Below are 24,633 nucleotides of genomic sequence, written 5' to 3'. Positions count from 1 at the left end.
CTTAGCCAAAATAGTTTTGGCTGAAAAAACTTCCGAAGTTACTAGGTTCTCCATGGTCACAGAAAAACCTAAATAATGCCTCATTGAGTCACTTCTTTTTAAAAAAAAAAAAAAACCCATCGCTTCCTGGTAAAACACTGAGAATCATTAGGCGATAAATAGTCCCAAAAAACTGGGACAAATTAATTTGTTATAAGGAGTTTTCCTGAACATGAACCACCAAAATTTTAGAAAATGTCTGACAAAATACTATCTGGTTTTAGAATAATTACTGTTGAGCAGTTCTTCCCAACAACAGCTAGATACTACAACTAAGTCCACAGGTCTACAGAGACCTACCATGGGTGAGAACAATGAAACCACATCTTCGGTATAGAGGAGAAAACCCTCTATATGTTTCTCCCTCTAAGATCAGGGGCATAATTCAGTTCACAAGAAAGAACTTTCATACCCATTAAAATTAGATATAAGGTTTTTTCTTCTAATGAGGGTCTACATCCATTTTATGCCACTCCAGATAAGACTATTCCACACAACTTTAATTTTTTATGCTGGTATGAAAATATCTATTTTGCATGCAAATAAACAACCACATTCTATAATAAACTTCTGTATCTTGGTCCAAAGCCCATTCTTATCTTTAAAGTTAAAAAAGGGTTAAGAAAAAAATACCTGTAAGCCATTTATATCCTTACAACTACTTCAATTCTTTTTATGGAAGTGAGATGATAAATAATTATGTTTTCAATTTTATTTTTATAAATTTCCTAGATGAAACTTTAAAAAATAACAATAGTCAAAAGTGTAATGAGTCTATAGTTGGCTTTTCCCTGAAGCAAAATAATGAAGTGAAAAATCCAGAATGAAACTTGTTAAGAAAGATACAGATACAAAATTGTGAAGCTGTGTCCAGATCTCGAGTAGGTCCTAGGCATCAAACAAGCTGACGGTTATATTTTGAGTCCTTTCAAAAGAGTTAAAGTAATCAGTACGAAGCTAAAGTCAACAGCATGGTAAAGATGGAAGCCAGCCAATGGGAACATTATATTTGTAAGAGTTCGTTAATCTGTATTTTATTTAAAAATGTATATTACATCGAAAGGGGGCAATAAACAGGTCCCTGCTGGGGATGAGCTAATGATCTATAGAAGCTGTTGCAGTCGTTTGGGCATATAAATCTGTGGAATATAAGCCCTTCAGGGATCAACTGGGTGCTGAAATGCACATACCATGAAGAACTACATTTAAACTTTATCTTCACTCAGGGTTATAAAAGCCAATCCAGAGTTTCAAAAGTTAATGTTGAACTGTTCCCAAGAATCTTCTTCTAGGATTATGGTTTACATGAATGTTCTCTAAAACAGTTTTTGGATCATTCATTTTTCATTCATTCTTTTCTCCCATTATCGAATCAGGGGCAGAAAAGGAGAAATTCACATTTAGCGAAACACAAACTCATGACTGGAACTAGTCTGTCAAATCTGTTGTTAGGAGAAAATGCACTCTCAAGTCAGTAAGAATGGGGTTTCAGAAAATCTTTGGGGAAAAAGACACTGATTTTCTAGAGCTAAAAACCCTTTATTCCATCTCTGTTTACTTAATTCCTTGTATTGCCAGGTTCTCTATAAACATACAAAAACTTTCCGTGCATTATTTGAAGGGTTAAAGTATGAGGGGAAATTTTAGTTTCTACACAGTTAAAATTACCCATGCCAAGACACAATGGAAAGAGGACCCAAACTATTAAGCATTACAATATAAGCATAAGTGACTTGGAACCATAAAAAGCTCTCACTTGTCTCATTTGGAAGGATTTGTTGACAATTACGTTACAGAGTTCTTTGGTCATTCCTGCTAAAATTCTTCACTTAACATTCTACGATGATTCCTAGACAAATGAACCAAATGGAATTAATTTCCTAAATGCAAATAATCTCTGATAAGAACTTTGGAAGCTCAGTGCTAATTCTACTTCAGAAATTCTCCAGAAACAATCATATCTGCTACGACCACATGTAGTTGAAAACACAAACTAAAGTCAGAAATAAATACAAATAACGCTCAACTTTGTGGGAGGGATACAAGCATTGAGGCACGCCATATTAATATGATGAAAATCAAATAAGATAGCACAGGTTCATACCACATAAGCCTCAGAAGTCAGTGTTGGTTACCTCTACTTGGGATGAGATGAGATTAGTCCACCCACTTTTACCTGCCACAGTTTATTTTCTCCTTCCTCATAAACAAATAGACAAAAGGACCTGATGCCTTAGAAATGAGAAATTCATTTGGTTAATTCCAGGGCTCCTAAATATAAACTGTGTGATATAGAAGAAAGGCCAAAGTTAGGTTGAAAGCTTTATACTCATTGTCCCAACTATTCACTTCTTGGGCACTGTGAAACAGGAAAGTTACTCTGATCCTTAAGCAGATTGAGGCTATAAGAGATCCTACTTATTTTAGCCAAAATGGGCAAGACTAGTTTATTTGAGCCAAAATATAACCTGTTGTTGTTACTGTGAGCTGGTCAGTTCACAGAGGACAGGACCCATGGAGAGTTAAGCAGTAGAAAGGAATTACCATAAACCAAGGTCAGGAAAATTAAAGATGAACAACTTGGGGAACCACGCCCTCGGCGGAAGACAAGGATGGGAGGCACATTCAGTTTGGCTGGTTGATGGAGAAACCAATTGGTTACATTTCACCTAAGAAAAAGGTTCTCAGCTAAATAGATCTTTCTTCTTGGTGAGCAGCGAGTTCAACAGATACAAAATAAAAAGCATGTAGAGGAGTCTTGCCAATGGCTTAGTGATGAAGTAAAATTGGCCGCTCTATCTCAGGGTCTCAAGCCTAAAGGATATGGTGAAGGGATCACTTTTGGAAAATTTGACATGTCAACAATATTGAGTTTTCAGACATATGAATGTGGAATATCTGTCTATTTATATAGGTCTTCTCTTATTTCCCTAAGCAATGTTTTGTAGTTTTCAGTGTAAAAATCTTGCAAATCCCTTGTCAGATTTATCTCTAAGATTTTTTGACATGGAGTCATGTGTCACTTCACAAAGGGGATATGTGCTAAGAAATGCATCGTTAGGAGATTTCATCATTGTATGAACATCACAGAATGTACATAAACAAACCTAGATGGTAGAACCAACTACACATCTAGGCTATATGGTACTGATCTTACGGAACCACTGTGGTATATGTGGTCCCTCGTTGACCCAAAGACCATTAGGTGGTTCATGACTGCATAGAAATTGCAGACTATTCTTTGCTAATATACAGAAATATAATTGATTTTTGTATACTGATCTCATATCCTGTAACATTGCTAAATACACTTATTAGTTTTAGCAGCTTTTTTATAGAAAATATCACATTTTCTATATAGACAATCACATCACCTTCAAAAAAAGACATTTTTATGTCTTTTCTTACAATCTAAATGCCTGTTATTTCTTGTTCTTTTTTTTCCTCCCTTATTGCACTGGCTAGTAACTCCACTATCGGGATCTGTTGAGCTTCTTGAATTGGCGGATTTCTAGTTTTCATCAAGTGTGGAATTCTTCAATACTATTTATTCAAATATTTTTCCACATCTGCCTTCTTTGGGATCATAATCATACATATATTAGGCCATAGGAAATTGTCCTGTAACTCACTAATGCTCTTTTCATTGTGTTTGGTTCCTTTTTTTGTCTGTCTGCCTTTCATTTGAATAGTTCTATTGCTATAGCTTTAAGATTACTAATATTTTCTTCTACAATGTCTAATCTGCTGATAGTCCCATCCAATGCATTTTTCATCTCAGACATAGGTTTCATCCTTAGAAGTATAATTTCTGCCTTTTAATATCTTGCACGTCTAAACTTAACTCTGATCACATAGAATACAATTATAATGTTTTGTTGTCTTTCTCTGCTAATTCTAACATCAGTGTCAGCTTTGGCTTAGTTTCAATTGATTGATCTTTCTCCTCATTATGGCTTATGCTTTCCTGCCTCTTTACATGCCTGTAATCTTTGATTGGATTCTAGACATTGTGAATTTTACCCTGTTTGGTGCTGAATGTTTTTGTACTCCTATAAATATTCTTGAACTTTTGTTCTCCAATGCTGCAAAGATGCTTGACAATAGTTTGATCCTTTCTGGCGTTGCTCTTAAGATTTCTTAGGCAGGACCAGAGCTGTATTTGGTCCAGGGTTAATAATTCCCCACTATGGACCCAAGATAATTCTGTATACTCCATCCAATAACCCCATGAATTATGAGGATTCTCAGTTTGGCTGGTAAGAACAGGTACTCTACTCAGCCCTGTGTGACCATAGTGAACTATTGCCTCCACTTCTTGGGCAGTTCTTTCCCTGGCCTTGGGGAGTCTCCTTAGATGAATGTGCTAATGAATATTCTGCTACATACTCAAAATAGAACCTCTGCAGGTCTGCAGAGTTTTCTCTCCTTTCTAGTACTCTGCCCTGAGAAATCAAGCTGCCTTATCTCTCTGAACTCTCAGCTCTCTTCAACTCAAAAAGCCCTCTGGGTTTCACTTGTTGCCCCTCTCTGTGCCATAGCCTGGGAAGTCTCTCAAGGCAGTCAGCTGGGGTAATCATAGGGCTGACCTTGTTTGTTTTCTGTCTCTTGGGCATCACTACTGTCAGGCGCCTGATGTCCGATGTCTCAAAAACAATTGTTTCATATACTTTGTCCAGTTTTATGGTTGCTTAGATTTCCTATCTAGGATTCTTTTTCATATCTCTCAGTGAGGTTTTTCACTTTTCTTCACATCGATTATACTCATTTCTTATAAAGGTTATTCCCAGGTATTTAAACATTCTTATTGATACTGTGAAATTTTTTTGTCTTTTTATAAGACATAAGAAAAAGTAACTTTTCCCTTAACCATTCCTATTTTTTACCAGAATAAAAAAAATAAACATCTATCAACATTCTATGGTTGATACTTTCATAGAAATTGAACCACAGAGACAAGTCCCATAAGGAGACTATAAGACTTTCCAGTACTTTAGAGTATCCAATTATTCTTCCTGTTATAACAACAAGTTTTGTGCCTAACATTAAGAAATTCTTGGCTTATATACTTTGAATAGAGCTACAAAATATTTTTTATCCCATAGTAAAAAATAACTTAGAATAAATATTTCCCAGCATAAACACAGACACAAATCTGCCTACGACACCTATGCAAACTTGGTTTAATCACTGGACTACTCCCATTTTGCCAGTGTTGTCACCTGTGCCTAAACGTGGATACAAGCATCAATATGAATAATATAACATTTGAAACTCACTGAAATTCATCGTGCAGTTTGTAACACAAGCATCAAAAAATGCTATTTTTAGGCAAAGCTGAAAAAGGTGAGTTTATATATTTGCTCTTTATAGCGTTAGCATTTTCATAACTGACACCAAAGGAGGAATAGGGACTCAATTTCAGGTGGAAAACAGCTACCATTTGCATAAAGTATCCATGTTTTTCAATTTGAGACTTAAAAATGGTCTCATGAAGGCTAACATATGACAGCTGAAGGTGCTTATTGGAAGGAAGTAGATGAAAGAGTAATTTGAAAGAACAGCATGAGATTTTTAGACAGGTTTTATATCTTGCAAAAAAAGATGACAAAATACAATGGCTCTTTGATAACCCATCTCAGTTGTCTGAAGCCCTCAGTGAACAGAATGTAATTTATCACATCTACCCCAAACTGTTCTTGCTTCAGAATAGCTTGTTTCTTCTTATCAGTTTCTAGTAAGATGGTAGTGAAGCACCTACCTGATTTTAATGCTCCATATGTAAAGAGCCACCCACTCAATCCTGCTTCAATACAACCAACAATGTTTTGTCTTCTTGTGGATTGTCCAGGGTGTGTCAAATTAACAGGTAAATTTGCCAAGGCAAAGAGCAACGCAAAAAGAGTTCTACCTCCTCACATGTTTTTAAGTTGACACCAAAATTCGGTTTTCATAACTTTAAATAGCTGCATATACAATAACGGATTGGTGTATGTTTTGGTATTTCAAAACACAACTGTTACACCACTGTTTTAAATGTATCCAGTGGAATGTAAATAACATAGTGGTTTTGATATCCACATTATCCATTGTTTAAAAATGAGCACTTTAACAGATAGAACTTTCATATTTTCTTTTCACTCATTGAACTTGAGCATTAAATCTATTTGCCCCACAGAATTTTATTCTAATGTAACGTATTTTTATGCCCAAAAGATACTTATTGATTGCCCATCATACTGCTCTGAAATAAAAACATACATATAAATGGGAATTTAAAAAGAATTTCCTTTGACCAAAAGATTTTAAGTGCTTTTAAAAACGTCTTCTGGATTACATGTTCATTGCAATTATTATACAGTTAATCAAAAAAACAAAAATGTATTACACATGCTGAAAAATAATTATTAAATATTAAGAACTTAGAAAAGAAATGTGTCTCTTAATGAAATGGAAGTGACTGTTTTGTTTTTTCAATTACTTTACATTTCACTGAATGGAAAGTTATTTACTATTAGAATGAATAGAATTGGATAGAAATTAATGACAGAAAGAAGAGAAGGTATTGACTGCATATGTGCATACAGTTAATTTAAATCTAATGAGTACGTGGAAGAAATAAAGAAACAACCAGAGAAAAGATTGATGCAGAGCAGCAAGCAAAACACAGTGAAATAATAAAAATGGACATGGGTTTAGAATATCAAATAATCTCTCTTTGCAACAGTTAATGAAAGTATCTTCTAAATGAATGTTTGTGAAAATATAAAGCACTAACTTTCCTCTAGTGCATGTTTCTTTTGTATTGAGATAGAACACTGATCTGATGGAAATAAGCAGAACTTTTTACCCCCTCCTCCTTGAAATCTGCAACTGAGGCCCTGCCAAGCTCTTCTCATTTCTGAGTAGAGTGAAATGCAGGCAGAGTGTGCTTTGTAAAAGAATATTTCTTCACTTGTTTTTTCTCTCTCACAAGTCTTGAACGTTTTAATTCTAATGTATGTCAATGGAGAAGCCACAGAGCGTTCCTTTAAGTGTGCTGCCTGGCTAAAACGAGGTGCCCTCCTCTGCGGTGCTTCTTGCAGATGCTCCCGGCTTTGTTCTCATTAAATGTGCTTTGAGGTGCTATATATTCTCTGATGACAGTTGGGGAATGGAAAAGGTGGCTGTTAACAAAAAATTGGTATAGCTCTTGCTGCCCACCCACACCCCATATCTGAATTAAGAAAACCTCAAGATTGGTCAGAATATTCCATTTCTAGTGTCACAGTTGGCCCTTCAAATAAATATGTACAGGGAGTGAAAGGCAAGAAGCTCTCCTATGGGTTGTTTAAAAGAGGTTTCTTCAAGCCCAATATTTTGAACTCTGTTTGCCTTGCTCTCCTAAGATATGGTTCCACAGGAAGACTCAGACGGGGAGCAGTGTGCCTTTCTTTTGTGAAATGGGAGAAATAACACAAAGAGGGCAGGAAAAGAGACCCGGCAGGTGCCTACACAAAGGCATGTTCTCAGGAAGCTCAACTTCAGAAGACACGCACATAGAAACTGAAGATCGAGAAAACAATTCCTTTGCCACTCTCCATGGCCACATACCCCCGTGGGAGGACCACCGTCACAGCTCATCCACATCACTACTTCTTTTATTAGGAAGGACTATCTGGATTCTTTTGAAACCTTGTTCCTTTCTTCCTGGGGTGCACAAAACACTATGCCATTTAATTTTTATAGGAACCCTCTGAGGTGGGTTTTATTAAACCCATTTTACAGGTGAGAAAAGGAAGATCAATGTGGTTACATAACTTGTCCAAAGTCACACAGACATTAAGTTGAACAGAAGTACTCGAATTCACTCACCTGTCCTCAAAGCCCATTACTCAAATAGGGTTCTCATTTCTAAGTTCACTTTTCTTTTGCTTTCTTATATGCCTTCTAACAAACCAAGCCCCATAATGTCACGTGACGATAAAATATAATATTGCCTAAGATTTATTAACAGATTGCTTGAGGACCAGAAAATAAGCTGTTTTACATACGTTAGAGCCTTTTAATGCTCACAGCACCACAAATAAGGACTGATCACCCCATTTTGCAGAGACTAAAAGCAGGGCTAACAGGAGACTTGCCCAAGGTCATACTCGAACACTAAGTGGTGGAGACATGGGATTCAAACCCAGGTTTGTTTGGTTTCAACGTGCTCTTCACTGTTATGATAAATTGCTCCCACAACAGCAGATACTTGACAGTACAGGCCTAATAATGACAGATGAGGTCACAAACTCTTATGTCTAGCAAGGGGAGGCCGATAATGGAAATGAGCCTAGCAAGTGTGGCTTTATAAGGTCCGGGGACCACAGAGTGCTGAGAACCGAGTAGCCGTGCCTTCACTGCAGGGCAGCACTGCCCAGCCCCTGGTTCTGTGTGGGGCTGCAGACCCCAGTGGCCAGGCCTTCTGACTGGTCAGGAGGGGCTGGTAACAGGGTTATTATATGAAATCTTATCATTGTTAAATGCTGGCAATCAATTAGGAAATAAATGTTGTGTGCATAAGCACATATTTTTTTTAACAGATTTTTAAAATACACACATACAACATTCTGGACAGGCTGAATGTGGTTCACGGACACCATATTGTAACCTCTGAGGTAAAGAGAGTGAGTGGTGGGCTATGCCCCACGTCCAGAAGCTCAATACCGTATTTAAAATCCCTCTAGACAGCCAATCCTCTTTCTGATTTCACTTAACAAGAGCAGGGGTTTGCGGATTTGCACTGATTTGGAGGCCTCTTGAACTTGCTGGCTGTCACTAATTCTCCATCCTACTCAGAACTTCAGCGTCTAGGATAAGAATCCTCACCTAGAACGGACGTTAAATAGACACGAACCCGGAAAGACTCCAGGCACTGCAAGCAGATCCCGCGGCTTGCAAGCTGGTGCCGCTGCTTCCTGAGTGAAGCGACAGCCCAGAGGTAACCTGCCTCCCTCCTTTCCCCATCTCAATCCTTGTTCTCTGTCCCCCAGCACCATGCCCACTCCTGTACCCCAATGCTTCACACATGGCAGGAGTTCAATAAATAGCCATTTTTGCTGCTGAATATAGATGCTCTACTCACTCCATCCTCCCATGGTTCCATCTTTTCCCATCCCAACTGTAAAAGTTAGCTAGGCAAGGTTTTTGTTGACTGCTCAGAGCTCCAGAAGCTACCAACTAAAGACCTCTGTTTAAACGTTTATGCTCGTTAGATGTGAACAATACTGGTGGGTGGAGCTGTTGTCACAAGAAAGCAAATTTATCATGCTAAAGCTGTCATTTGCATTCCTCTGTAACTATAGCGTGTTTTTTGTCTGGTAGTTTCAGTAACAGGCTTACTTTTATAAATATAATGATAGACTTCCTAGGTGCAAATACCACCTATATCAGAAGAGTAAATCACATTCTAATTACATGTTCGAACCTATTTCTTTAATCCTCAATGCATTAGAAATTCAATCCAATATTTTCACCCCTCGTGCTATTATGGCCAATGAGGCAAATATTCTAAACACATCACCCTGAAATAGAAGCTTATTTTCAAGTAATCAATTACTTATATTCGCTGGTGTAGGTGGTGAGCTCACTGTCATTGTGCATCCACTTGAATTCCAAAGGCCAGCTCCCTTCGGCAAGGCAAGTGAGAACAAGGCGGTTCCCCTCCAGGTGAATCTGCGGTAGGCCTGGCTCAGTTTTAAAATACGGCACAACGTCATCTGAAATATATTCAGAAAAAAAGGAAAAAAAACCTGAATGAAGTACATATGAAAATGGCATTCATCCAATTAATCAATCACTTACTTAAACAGACCTAATTTTACAAAGTAGAAATGATAGCTATTGGGCCTAATTAAGTAGCAAATAATCCTTGACCCCCTGGAAACATGCAATACCCTAGGTAATATTTCAAAAGGCTGAAAGCTCAACGATCGCACCATTTGAAAGCATCTGACAAGTTCATCCAAGTTATTTCCATTTATGATGAATACTTGTTTATCAAAGGGGCATATTGGGCAATCTCTGCTCATGCCAGTCTTGGTTTTAACCAGGCATTATATTCTCAGTGTAACAATCAAAGGGATATACCTAGCCTCTAAAACAGAAATTTCCTCATATTCAAGTTCAAAATCAGGCAAAACTAATCTGTGGTGTTAGAGATCAGGATGATCGTTACCTCAGTGTGGGGGGGCGGCGAGTAGGATGCAGGTGGGGGTGTAACAGGGCATCTTATGGAGAGCAGGTCAAGATCTACTTGACTGGTTACACGGGGGCACTTACTTGTAAAAATTCATAGAAAATCATTCTATATATGATTTATGCAATTTTTGTATCTATGCTTCAATAATTTTAAAAAATGTATGAACACAGGACACTCAGCTTCTAGTTCTAGCTCCATCACTAATTAGCCACATGACCCTGAGCAGGACATGTGGGTTTCTTTTTTTTCATCAGTAAAATAAACAGAATTAGATGACTTCTCATATTCCCTCTAAAATCCCCATGGCACACCGGCAAAATCTGCCTCCTGTCTATCTTTCAGGCCTTCTACCTTCTCTACTCACATGTCAACACTCCAGGCACACTGGGCCTTCGAACTCTTAAACCAGGCTAAGCCCCGCCTACCTCGGGGCCTTTTCACATGCTGTTTCCCCACCTGGGATGCTCCTCCCCAGCTCTGTGCGTGCCGACTCAGTCTCACCCTTCAACTTAACAAAGCTCCTCCCCACCAACACGCCCTAACAGACCATAACATTTATTTCAGTCCCAATACGCATCGGGTTTTGAGGTTAAAGTGTTTATGGATTACACTCAGTGCATTCCCATGCCCTATCTTGATCACTTCTGAATTCCTAGCACCTAGAATAATGCCAGGAACAAAGTAGAAACTGAATAAATATTTGTTGAATGAATAAATATAGTAATAATGATACAAAAAACAGCAATAGCAGGTATTCACTGAGCATTTACAGTGTGCTGGAAGCTGTTCTAAGTGCTTTCTATGTATTACCTTAGTGAATTCTCACAAGAGCCCTACAAAAGAGATGCCACTACGAATGGATAGAGAGAGGCACAGGGAAAATAAGTAACTTGCTCAAGGCCACTCAGACAGTAAGCGGTAAAATCACGATTTAAAACCCAAATAATCTGTTCCAGAATCCACCAGTTCTATATATTATGACTTTAAATGTGACAGGTTTCTCAATATGGGAACTTTCTTCTCAGGAACCCCAATCTTAACTTCAAATTTTTGATAAATTTGTGGAATTACTAAACGGGACTTTTAAATTAAATTACTGCACTTTTTAACAAGGGAAGCATCAAATAGCATATTAAGTGTTAAAACTGAGACTATTTTTTACATTAAACTGTCATACATATAGCCAGTTTCTTTTGTACTGAATATATAGAATCTAAACACAGAGAGTTTATTTGGCCATTGTGCTAATCACTTATATTCCATTACTGGTGTATTGGTAATACTTTATTACCAATCTCATACTAGTATTCATTCAAATAAATCAGTGTTAAATTGCATCTGTGAGTGTTGTAGGAGCCTAGAATAAGGAGAGTTTACCTAATGAGACACCATGCAGGAGCTAAAGCTAAAAGATCAGTAGGAGTCAAATTCACAGATAAGACCATGTGCAACGGCCCCGTGGGGGCAGCAAACATGGTGAGTAACCTTGGGAAGTATAAAAGATGGAAAAACAAACAGTTTTGCAGGTGCAAAGAGAGTGAATGGAAGCCAGGTGAGTAAGGCCCAGGCTGTGCAAGGCTCTGGCTGAAACACACCCTTGTTCCCAGGTCATCCTTGCATCATTTTCCATGGTGTCCACTTCACATGCAAAAGTGTCCTCATGTGAATGATAAATTACATGGCACTCTACTTATAGGCCTTGGTCAAAAGTACTGTCAGTATTATCATTATGAATTACAAAAGGACAGCAGAAAGCTTTTGAAGGGGTTGTGTCATTAAAGCTCGTTCCGGCTGCAAGGTGGAGAAGGATGAAGAAGGAAGAAGGACCAAGGACCAGTGGGTGTAGACCATTTAGGAGGCCACTCAAGGATCCAGGCAAATGCTCTAACAGGAGATGGTGGGCTGGGCCAAGGTAACAGAAGCGACTGTGGTGGTGGAGATAGAGACAAATGGATGGCTCTAAAACAACATTTAGGTGGCAAAAAAGACTTAGTGATGGATCAGATATGGAGGTGAGGGAGAGGGAGGTGTCAAGAAGAATTCTTAGGTCTCTGACTTGCATAGTTTGCTGTTCAATAAACATGCATTGATTCTGTAATCAGCACTGGGAATATAATGAGAAGAACACAGTTGTCGTCTCGTAAGAGGTTATAGTCTAGGTCTGACGCCGGAATGGAAATGAATGGTAAAGCGTCAGGTGCTGTGAGCGAAATACGTAACTCAAAGGCAGGAGCAGTCACTCCTTGTCCGATTCCAAGAGTTCCACCTGCTTCTGCTGCACATTATGCGCTCTAAGCTACATTTCAAGCTCATTCTTCGCTTTTGATTGTCAACCATGTGCCCAATTTCCTTTTCTGCTATGTACTTCAGCTAAAATCATCCACTCTCATGACCCAAGAAATCTAATAAAGCTGAATTGCCATGGATATAGCTTTGATACCTTGGGATTGACTGAGCTACAGCTTTATTAATGCCCTGCCATTTGCACTATTTAACAACAGAAGAAGAAATGCCATTTGATGGTTCCAGTGTCCCACAAGAATGAGTCATAAAAAAATACATCTTTTTTTTTTTTAGGAATATTAGCCCTGAGCTAACATCTGCTGCCAATCCTCCTTTTTTTCTTTTTGCTGAGAAAGATCGGCCCTGAGCTAACATCCGTGCCCATCTTCCTCTACTTTATATGTGGGATGCCTGCCTCAGCATGCCTTGCCAAGTGGTGCCATGTCCGCACCCGGGATCCGAATCAGCGAACCCTGGGCTACTGAAGCAGAACAGGCGAACTTAACTGCTGCACCACCAGGCCAGCCCCCCAAAAATATATCTTTTAGAAAAGAAAAAGCTTCAACATAGACACTCATTTGAATTTGGTTTTACAATTGACACAGAATCATCAACTTAATATACTATATAATGGTTTTGAATGTAAATGATACCATAATTCAATTTTTCATAAATTTATAGTTTACTAAACATGCCTACGCTATGTACAAATTATGCTAGATACTGTGATCTAGTAGGAAAAGAAATCTTCAAAAAGAATAGTTTCATATAGCTGGCAAGCAAATATCTTGTGATCCAAATGACTGTAGGATCATGGTTAGCACATACGCCAGCATTTATTATAGGAAGAAGAGAGGGCAAATATGTCAATGCTCTGCAATCCTAAGTGTTTAAGTTATCGTTATCACCACGAGTATTTTAACATAGAACAACCAACGTAGAGAATAACATAGTTATCTCCCTGAGCCCAGCACTATTACCACTGAAATACACACAGTAGATCACGGAATTAAAAGAGGGCATAAATGTAGCAAAACAGAAATGCTTTGGGGAGAGAGAGACAGAGGATTAGTATTCAGGTCTGCACAGATCCCTACAAAAGCATGGGATCTTTATATACCTTAAATGGAACAGAAAAAAATCTGAAAAGATCCATAAAGATGAAACTGATTGAATTACCTCTGAGCTAAGATTATCAAATTCTGACATAAGGAAAAGCAATGGTCCACTTGCCACTCTTTGAGGGAGGGGTGTGTGTGTCTTCCCGAGTAATAACCAATAGATCTCCCTTCCTCAGAAAAAAGGAGCAGAGATTAAGCATGCTTCTGTATTCTTACAATGAACCTTATAAGACCCTGGAATGAATTAATAAGGAAAACTGTGAAATTTCCATTTTCACATACTTTTAAATGGAACATAAATCCTTTATGAAAGAGTCTCATCTGTCTATATAATCTAGATTTAAGGTCCATCCAAAGGAGAGGAATAGACAATGTTCTCTCAAGACAACATCATAATTTTAGGATGTAGAAATGACTTCCCTAAGTGGACTTTTAAGGTCTTCAGATATAATGTACAGGATTTAACTTTACCTGTCCAATGTGAAGATAATCTTCTCCTCCCCTAGAAGGGAACCAAAACCCATTTTCCACAGTAAAAACCATTCAATAGGGGAAGCTGGAGGATAAGAAGCTGTGAAGCAGAACCATGTCCTGTGGTTCCAGGCTTTCCTACCATGAAGAAGGGTGAACTCGCCGTGGGTTTTAATTATCTGCTCCACAATGGAAAGTGGGAGGATCTATTGCCAGAAACTCTTTCATGGGAGAATGGATAGGAATTAACTACTCGTTGCCAAGAAAGTCAAACTGCAAGCTACTCCTGTGACTCTGCCCCTGAGAGAGCCTCGGCTGGGATAAATCGTCATCTGCTCAGGGACTTACACTGTTCTCCTCCATTTTCAAGTGATAATGAATAAAGAAATAATAATCGACTCCCACCTCTCAGAGGAATCAAGCATACCACAAACAAGGGCGGGTCTAAAGGAGACGAACCCCACGTTCTGGTACAGTGACAATGAAATTTACTGAGCCGTCGTAATCAGCACCATCAGTCAGGTGAGAGAGAGCAGAAGGATGAGGAATCGCAGCGTGAATGGAGCAATCAGCTGGAGCAGGACCTTTTATTACTGAACTCTACTTTTTCAACAGCTGAATTTCCCAGGGCGACTAATCTTTTGGTTTAAACCACTAATCTTCCTTTCAAAACTTCTTTTATGTCAAATTCAAACATTTTCATGGCCCAAGCTTATGAATTTATCACTAACAGAAAGTTTTATTTTTCAAATCCCAGTGAGAAACAAAGGCACAGGGCATAATGTATCATTTGTGAACAACTATTCTGAAAAATATGGGTAGAAGATCCTTTTCTGGTAAATACAGTCATTCAAATTTCAGCTGCTGGCAGGTCATTATGTATACCTATTGAAGCCAGGAATTTAATCTCACAGCATGTTGTGCTTTTTTCATAATAGTAGTATTAATCTTTTTAAAGACAATAGTTGTGCATTTCAAATGTATTTCTGAGGTAAAATTTAGCTTTATGTTTAGATATGTTCTACTATAGTTAACTATGCAAATATGGAAAGGTCATACTACAATGCTGTAAGACGATCCTGTAAGATCGCTGTCTTAAGACAAAGTCCTCTACACGCTTTAGCACAAGCTGATTCAAGCTGCACTTTCTGTGACCAACTATGTAAACCCTTCAGTGGTTAAAGTTGAAATGAAGGAGGAGGAGGAGGAGGAGGAGGGGAAGAAGGAGGGGGAGGCAGTTCTAGCATCATAGCTTATTCTCAGGCTTCGTTCTCCTAGCTCATCAGAAATATTTCTAAATACTTTCCAGTGATAAACTTTAAAAGACAGCACAATGTACCATCATATTCTGTGGGTCTAAAAAGAATTAGCCAACTTCTCGGTATGTCACCTTATACATTTCCACTACTGCCTTGTAAAAATAAATGAGTATCTGAAATTTCAGGGCAAAATGTAGCTACAATCAAACAAATATATATATCTGATTTCAAATATAATAAAAAACTAGTTAACCTATTATGATGACTACAAAACAGAGGACTAGGGTGTTTTTCCTAGTGTTACACCGTCTCACGCATTTCTGATGCGGCAAGACTGGAAGTTTAACCGTAAGGCAAGTTACCGGTCTGCACTGCAGCGTCTCTGACCAAGGGCCAGAAGAGCCTCCCCACCTGCTCAGCGTGTGCAGAGCCTCCACGGAAGAGGAGGCACAAGACTGAGGCACGCGGCTGCCTTGCTCCGCAGCCACAAAGGCACGTCCTCATTCCTCAAGCATTCACTGAGTGTCTCCTGGCTGCTCGGCACTGGGGATACAGCTGGGCCCTGCCTGAGGAGCCACAGTCCAGGGAGCGAGAGGCTTGTCAACAAGCCAAGGGCTAGAGCAGGAGGTGAGAGGACAGAGGCATGAAGCCATTGCCTGAGAGGGTCCTTGATGGGGTTAACAGCCACAACTGCCCGTAGCTGAGGTGTCCACACATCATCCGGGGAAAGAGCTGAAGGGGTACAGTGCCCAGGGAGTCCAGGACCACCTGACAGGCTCAGGCTTCACAGGGGCTGAGGCTCCAAGGTCTTGGAGAAACGTCTCTTAGTGCTGCTTCAGCCACACGGTGGCTTTCAAAGGCTTTGGAAGGCTTGTTAAAGAACCGCCCCTTCCTTTACAACAAATGAGAATCTCTTTAGATAAAGGCATTCCTCCATTCCAACTAAGAAGTGAAATTTTGCAAGCCGCTTTGTCTGTTTGTGGCCAGGCCTTGCTGTAAATGTGAGCAGCGCTGCAGGAAGGTCCTGGCACCCCAGGAGAGGCCTCTGAGGATGAGGAACAGGCTGGGGCGGTGGCCATGACTGCTCAGCTTGGCTAGCAACAGAGTTTGGGGAGTCAGGGGCAGGGACGCCCGAGCACACTGTACAGCAGGTGAAAGACAGACTGCTCAGCCCTCCTCCGGGTCTCCAACCTGTGGTTCTCTGGAGCCACCATAATCGGAAGGGAGAAGGCAGATCAAAGCTTGCATTGCATATGCCTAGATCTCACCATAGAGTCACCATGTTTTACTCAAAGATATGACTGGGAAGTGCAGGATTTTCTCTGAGTACGGCAGTTCATCTGCAGTATTCTCTCAACACTTGCATCTGTGCATGCGAAAACAGGGAAAGCAGGAGGGGTCCCAAAGATTTCCATTAAACAGCACTGTGAACAGCTTGCCAATGCGTTCAGTCAGGGGGGAGTCAAACTGATTATCTCTGTTTTCTCTGAAATCAATGCGAATTAACAGCATATTTAAGGGAACTCATGGGGTAAACCTACCCTTCCAATATTTTCCCCTAAGAAACCACTCAAGCTTTCAGTGAGATTAATCTACAGTGAAGCTGATGGGAGAAACATAAATGGTTGTATTTATGTACTGGTTTGATCCTGCACTGTGCTAATCTATTTCAGCATATAAATTAATAATAAGAAGAGGCAGAGGAATAAAAGCAATTCCCCTATTTCTCCAAACTGAAATAAGCTTCCAGCTCTCCAGTATTTTATTTCAAAGTAGAATTGCACTAAACTGTCATTTCTTTGGTGAGTAGCGAAAAAGTATGACCAACCAAAATAAGAGGAGAGTTATCAGAAATGATCATTTTTCTTAAATATGGTACAAGATTTCTTTCAACTATTCTTTCAAATAATCCCAAAATCCAACTCAGATTAAATAAAAGGCCAAAAGGTCCAAGAAAAGAAACTCAGATGTGATTTACCTCTCCTTGCTTAGATGTTTACTGGCGAGTTCATGTCACATAAGTAATCACAAAAAGATACCTACGTGGTAAAGATTGAATTTTAGACCAAGAAAATTACATGGGGAAAAAACTTAGGTTATCTAAGTTCAAATAAATAAGGCCTACCGATTTTAGCAAAGTTACAGCCATAAAGGTTTCTCACATGGAAGTACCCATACATAAGGGCAGCTCAGAGCCAGCACTCTGGAGCCAGGCTGCCTGGGCTCCAACCGCAGCTCTGCCACGCACTAGCTTTGTGAGCCTCCGTAACTCAATCTCCTACGCTTGGGACCCCAATCAACAAAATAATAAAACCAACTTCTTTTAGAACACTGGTTCTCAGACTTTGTGGTCTCAGGACCTCTTTACAACTTTTCAAAAAATTATTGATAACCCCAAAATTCTTGTTTATGTGAGTTACATCTTTCTGTACTTATCATAATGGAAAGTAAAACTGAGAACTTTTGAAATATTTGTTAATTCACTTAAAAATAATATTACAGTTATTACATATCGCAAAAAACATATTTACGAAAAATAAATACATTATCCCAAACAAAAAAAATTATTGAAAAGGTTGGCAATTTTTTTCCAAATTTCTTCCATGTCTGGCTTAATAAAAGATATCTAAATGCTCATACATGCTTTTGCATTTAATCTTTTACAATTACATTGTTTTGATAGAAGGATATGAAAACATCTAGCCTCCCACAGACATGTAGTTGGAAAAGCGAGGAGTGTTTTAATAACCTTTTCAGATATTGTAAATATTCTTGATACTGCACCAAAACTGAGCAAGTGGTAGTTTCATAAAGGTTGGCTGCAATGTGGAATCTGAAATTCTATCAAGGAAATTTTAGTGCTTTCTTACATTAGAATCCTTTGGCCTATCTTGCACTTTGAATGGATCTTTCACACATGCATGACTTTGTTGGTTCACTGAGTTATGCAGCTCTTCCAAATATTGACGTATTTCATTATGCAATATAAAAAAAAAAATCACGTTAATATAGCTACCTATCTCATCAAAAAAGTCCATAAATAATGGGAAACTGTCAAGTTCATGGTGGCACGTACAAGATTTCCAAAATGCTAATTTTTACGTAAAAGCTCAATTTTCATTGTTAGCCACAAATGTTGTCAGTTGTTTTCATTGATGTGACATTATTTTGATCATTTTCAAGAAAATGCTGCCAAATACCCAAGTGTGAATTACCATAATTTGTCTGTTGGTCGCTACTTCAGGTAAAATGGGGTACCATGAAAAAAACAGCTACAGTATTCAGCTCACAGCTCAAAGAGTCTCTCAAGGACTTGGCCTTGAGACAATGGTAATATTTCAGCATGCAGCAGAAGCATTTTCTGTAATTCACGTTTTTAACATAGAATATTAAAAAGGCATGAGTTAGAGTCAAAATTTAGTAAAATTAATGATTTTTACTACTTCATCAAGGATATTCTGAAGGGAATTGGATTTTTTCTCAATTGCAGGTATGTGGTGGGAAAGAAGCCCACGCTGACTAGTAGGGTTTGGCGCCACCGCCGTGATACTCAAGGCCCAGGAGTTTTCTCCCGATTGTTTATGTATCATCAGTAAAATCTCAAAAGAGGGAAAAAGCAAAGAAGTCTCAGTATTTTACAAAATCTGTTTGACCTCTTGGATCCCGTGAAAGAGTCCCAGTCTCAAGGACCACCAGAGGTTCTTGGACCACACTTTGAGAACTGCCACCCTAGAGAACGGTCACAAGGATTGTCAGCTAATGTGTTCAAAGCGCTTACCACAGTCCCTGGTACAGAAGCAAAATACACGCACTAGGCTTTTATTAAGACACAGTGTCACAGATTGAAACTGCATCTTCCTAGAGAACATTGATTCTTGAACTTCATTCAAAACACATCTCCTTTCGGCATTCTAAATAACACACATAAGTCAGGTTACAGACTTAAATGTCAATAACTATTAAGCCAAAGACGTCGTCTAATTTAAAGAAAAACAGGCGTTCGTATTTTCAATTATTTCAGAATTTCAGAGAAGTCTAAATATTGATTTGATTATTTCTTCCTTCATTCAACAAATATTTATTAAATGCCTACCAGGACTTGCATGAGATGGGACCACAGAAGTAAATAAACAAACAAAACAGAATAAAAATCACACCTTCATGTAGCTTATATTCTAGTCTAGGGAGATAAATAGTAAACAAATAAGGAAAATATATAGTACAATCTGTTTCACTAAAGTTCCTATTTCTTTTACTCAAATTATGTCACATGGTCGATAAATAGGAAACCGACATTGGCATAACATGAAAGTCATATTGATTTATACATGATTTTTCCCCAGCATCTTAATGTTATAACACGATCATAGACAATCTTTACTATTTATTAAAGAGTAAGCCTTAAAACTATAAGGAAACAATTGGCAAAAACAATAATAACAAACAAAACAACCCTAAAATTAAAGAAGTAACCTCCTTGGTTTAGCGCAAGTAGGGGCTAGTTAAGAGGCTTCAAGAACCACTTCACTTCCCACTACATTATGCTGCAGAGAGAAGTCGCAAGTACAGAGAAGCTCAGAAGGCTTCTTCCTTTTTATCAAAACAGCCAATCAATGAAGAAAGTTACTAGGAGTATTATTTTTCATTAGCGTCCTGGTTGCAAAGTTCCATAGGGTTGGGGTGGCCTGTCCCAACACTATTTTTCCTATAAGTTCTTTGATTTTAGTGTATGATTTTACACAACATGGAATTTTTCCAGAACACAGATATAGAATAATAAGAAAAATACCTGTATATAAGACAGTGATAAGAGGAAGATGGGCATGGATGTTAGCTCAGGGCCAGACTTCCTCAGCAAAAAGAGGAGGATAGGCAGCAGTTAGCTCAGGGCTCATCTTCCTCAAAAAAAAAAAAAAAAAAAAAAAAAGACAGTGATAAATACTATAGAAAATATATAAGAGAGAAGAAAAAAGGACAATTTGGGGTAAGCGGCTGCAATTTTACATGAGGAAGATGAGGAAGACAAGGAAGGTTTCGTGGAGAAGGCGATATTGAATAAGGATCAGAATGAGCCAAGGAATGGAGTCACACACTTAGAAACGGAAAGGACATTCCAGGCAGTAGGAAAAGCAAGTGCAAAAGCCTGACATGGAAGTCAGCCTCATGTGTTCAAGAATACCAGACCACCGTGGGTGAAAGAGAGTGAGTGAAGGGACTATAGGAGCAAACGAGGCTCAAAAGGTAAGAGGGGAAGCTCATGGGCATTTTAAGGCCTTTGGATTTTGCCTTATGTGCCACTAGCCAATGGAGAATTCTGAGCAAAAGAGTTATATGTGCTGCCTTAGGTTTTCACTGGTTCACAGGGATCAGTGTTGAAACTGGGCTGGCAGGGCAGAAGCTCAGGAGGCTGTTGGGTTAATTCAGATGAGAGATGACAGTAACTTGGTCCATGCTGGTTGTGGTGAAGGTGGCAATGAGGGCCCACACTTGGGATATATTGTACAGGCAGAGCCAAAAGAATTCACAGATGTAGGCTGTGGGGTATGAGAGAAAGAAAGGAATCAAGGATGATATCAAGAATTCTGCTCAGAGAAACTGGAAAGATATGGTGGCCATTTCCTGAAATGTGGTAAAAAGAGCAGGTCTAGAAGGAAAGAACAAGGGCTCGATGCCAAATATGTTAAATAGGTAGTCAAGTTAAGGCAATACATGTGATTTTCACACAAAAATGCAAAATTAACACTTAGGACTAAATAACTGGATAATTCCAAATTATTGGTTTTATAGAAAAATTCAGTTGACTTAAAAAATAAAATTTTGCCAGGGATAGGGAACATTTAAATTAAATAGCTATTAAAATGATTTAATTTGTTGAGAAGTTAAAATTTAAATACACTAGTAGCTTACTTCAAAAATAACAGAACCAAAAAGGTAAATTATCTTTATTACCTAAAATACAGATTTGCAAAAGGTCTGAAATAATTTTATCCTGAAATATTTTAATTCTCATCTTCCCGTCCAGTATACACAGTTGGTATGTAAAGTTTAACTATGTAATCAGACCTGTGAAAATGACTCTGGAAGGACAAGGAAAATTAAATAGTAAGTAACATTTCCATCGTTCGCGATAGGAAAATGCCCTGTCTACACACATAATGGTATCAATAATCTAACTGCAGAATTTTTAGCTATTGAACTGTACTTTAGTTTTCTTCCCAACAAAAAGGGGATGTGAACACTACTAGAAGTAACACACACAAAGGTCATACATGCCTAAGCAATAAAGTAGATGAGATTTTTAGCTGCTAACTGAGGCCTATGGGCATTTTTCCTTTTGGACATTTTTTCCTTAGATAAAGCATTCTTTATTTAAAACACAAAACCATCCTATAGGCAGTGACCTATGTATGTTTTTTCCTGACAGATACAATGCCTAAAATTCTACAGTATAGCCCTTTGAATTAATTTAGCTATTCCTTCAAATGTCAATACTCCAAGAAGAAAAAAAATTAAACTATACAGTAGTCATCACACCTAATTTATATATGTCAGGTTTTTTTCAACTGCTCATAGACCATTCATCAAGATAGATCACATCCTGGACTATTAAAAAAAAAAAACCCAATGCATTTAAAAGAATTGAGTTCATATGGAGTGTATCCTCTGACCATAATGGAATCCAAATTTAAATTAATAACAAAAAGACAACAGGAAAATCTCCAAACACCTGGAAAGTAAACAATATTTTAAATAATCCATGAGTCAAAGAGAAAGTCTGAAAGGAAAGAGAAAATACATAGAACTGAATGAAAGTAAAAATACAATATATCAAAATATGTGGGACACAGCTAAAGCATTGCTGAGAGGAAAATTTATGGCACTAAGTACTTAAATTAGAAAAGAGAAAAAGCCTCAAATCAACAACCTAACCTCCTACCTCAAATAAAGAAAAAGAAGATTAAAATAAACCCAAAGCAGGCTGAAGGAAGAAAACAAAAGCAGAATCAACAAAATTAAAAAGAGAGAAGCAATACAGAAAAATCAATGGATCAAAAAAGCTGGTTCTTCAAGGAAAAAAATAACTGATAAACCTCTAGCAAGACTGAAAGAAATAAAAAGAGAAGACACAGATCATCACTACCAGCAATGAAACAGGGGCTAGCACCACAGATCTTGCAATCACTAAAAAGGGAATACAATGAGAAAATTTAAGCTCATTAATTTGACAAATTAGAAGATATGAACCAATTCTTGGGAAACTATCAACTAATAAAATTCAGCCAAAATGAAATAGATAGCCTGAATGGTCCTATAACCAATTAAAGAAATTGAATTTCTAATTAAAAAGCTACTGAAAGAAAAATCTCCAGACCCAGATGGTTTCACTGGAGAAGTCTACCAAACATTTAAGAAGTAACATCAATTTTACACCATCTTGTCAAGAAAATAGAGGAGAAAAAACATTTCCGAAATCATTTTTTGAGCCCAGTTTTACCCTGATATAAAATCTTGACAAAAATAATACAAGGAAGTCAATTACAGACAATATCTCTACTGAACTTAGACATAAAAATCTTCAACAACATAATAGCAAATCAAATCCAGTAATGTATTAAAAAGAATTATATGCCAGGACTAAACGGAATGTATTACAGGTATGCAAGGCTGGTTCAAAATTTGAAAAATCAATCAGCATAATTTACCATATCGGTGCGCTAAAAAAATCTTGTGATCTATCAGTTAAGGCAGAACAAGTATTTGACAAAATCCAACACCCATTCATGACTTAAAACACAAAACCAAACAAACAAAAGCAACTCTCACCAAACTGAGAATAGAGATGAGCTTTTTTAACTTTATAAAGAACATCTACCAAAAACCTACATTTAATAACATCATATCGAACAGTTAAAGACTGAATGTTTTTCCCCCAAACTGGATAACCAGTCAAGGATGTCTGCTCTCATCTCTCCTATTCAAGGTTTAGCAACTAAAATAAGGAAGAAAAAAATAAATAAAAGACAATCATATTTGAAGGGAAGAAATAAAATTATCCCTATTTGTAGGTGACATGATTGTCTCTGTAGGAAATCCCAAAGAAGTTACAAATACACACACATCCCTCCTAGAACTAGTAAGTGAGTTCAACAAGGCTGCAGGATACAAGATCAACACACAAAATCAAACACATTTCTATAAACTAGCAATGAACATGTGGAAAGCAAAATTAAACATAAAATACCATTTCTAATCCCTCCAAATACAAAGAAATATTTAGGCATAAACTTTAAAAACATATCATAATCTTTATGCTGAAAACTATAAAATGCCGATTACAGAAATCAAAGAAGATCTAAACACATGTTTAGAGACATACCATGTTCACAGATCGGAAGATTTAACATATTAAAGATGTCAATTCTATGCAAACGGACATATAGGGTTAATGGAATTTCTGTTAAAATACCAGCAAGATTTTTTGTAGATGTACATAAGATTATTCTAAAATGTATATGGAAAGGCAAAAGAACTAGAATATCTAAAATAATTTTGAAAAAGAATGAAATGGGAGGAATCACTCTTCCTGATTTCAAGACTTACTATATAGCTACAATAATCAAAACGGTATGGTATTGGCAAAGAGACCCTTTAGATCAAAGAAATAGAATAGAGAACCTAGAAAAAGCCCAAGACAAGCATAGCCAACAGATTTTTTACAAAGGTGAAAAACAAATTCAGTGGAGGAAGGATAGCCTTTAAAACAAATGGTGCTGGAACAACTGGACCTCTCCCTAAACTTCATACTTTATATAAAAATTAACTCAAAATGGATCATGGATTTAGGTGTAAAACTTCTAGGAAAAAAAAATAGGAGAAAGTCTTTGGAATCTAGAGCTACGCAAAGAGTCTCAGAACTGACACCAAAAGCACAAGGCATAAAAGAAAAAAAAATCAGTTGAACCTCACCAAAATTGAAAATTTTTGTTCTGTAAAAGCCCCTGTGAAGAGGATGAAAAGACAAGTGTAAATTAGGAGAAAATATGTCCAAATCGTGTATCTGAAAAAGCACTAGTAGCTAAAATATACAAAGAACCCTCAAAAATCAGCAGTACAAAACAAACAATCCAAATAGAAAATGGGCAAAAGATATAAACAGACATTTCACTGAAGAGGATCTACAGATGGCAAATACATAACAGAATTATAGAAATAATAACAGAATTAGAATTATAAA

The 24,633-nt window shown here is 37.7% G+C and overlaps 1 protein-coding gene across 2 annotated transcripts in view; it reads right to left on the bottom strand.

Annotated features, from left to right (window-relative positions):
- Nucleotides 1-24,633, bottom strand: part of SDK1 (sidekick cell adhesion molecule 1) — an 865,901-nt gene that overhangs the window by 537,230 nt on the left and 304,038 nt on the right. For both annotated transcript variants that reach the window (XM_070484134.1, XM_070484135.1), the window contains exon 2: nt 9,623-9,782. In XM_070484134.1, the coding sequence (XP_070340235.1) occupies nt 9,623-9,782 (160 nt within the window). The remainder of the gene's footprint in view (nt 1-9,622; nt 9,783-24,633) is intronic.

This window comes from Equus asinus, chromosome 14 (genome assembly GCF_041296235.1).
Source record: "Equus asinus isolate D_3611 breed Donkey chromosome 14, EquAss-T2T_v2, whole genome shotgun sequence".
Lineage (NCBI taxonomy): Eukaryota > Metazoa > Chordata > Mammalia > Perissodactyla > Equidae > Equus > Equus asinus.
This window is presented reverse-complemented; position numbering and strand designations above follow the sequence as displayed.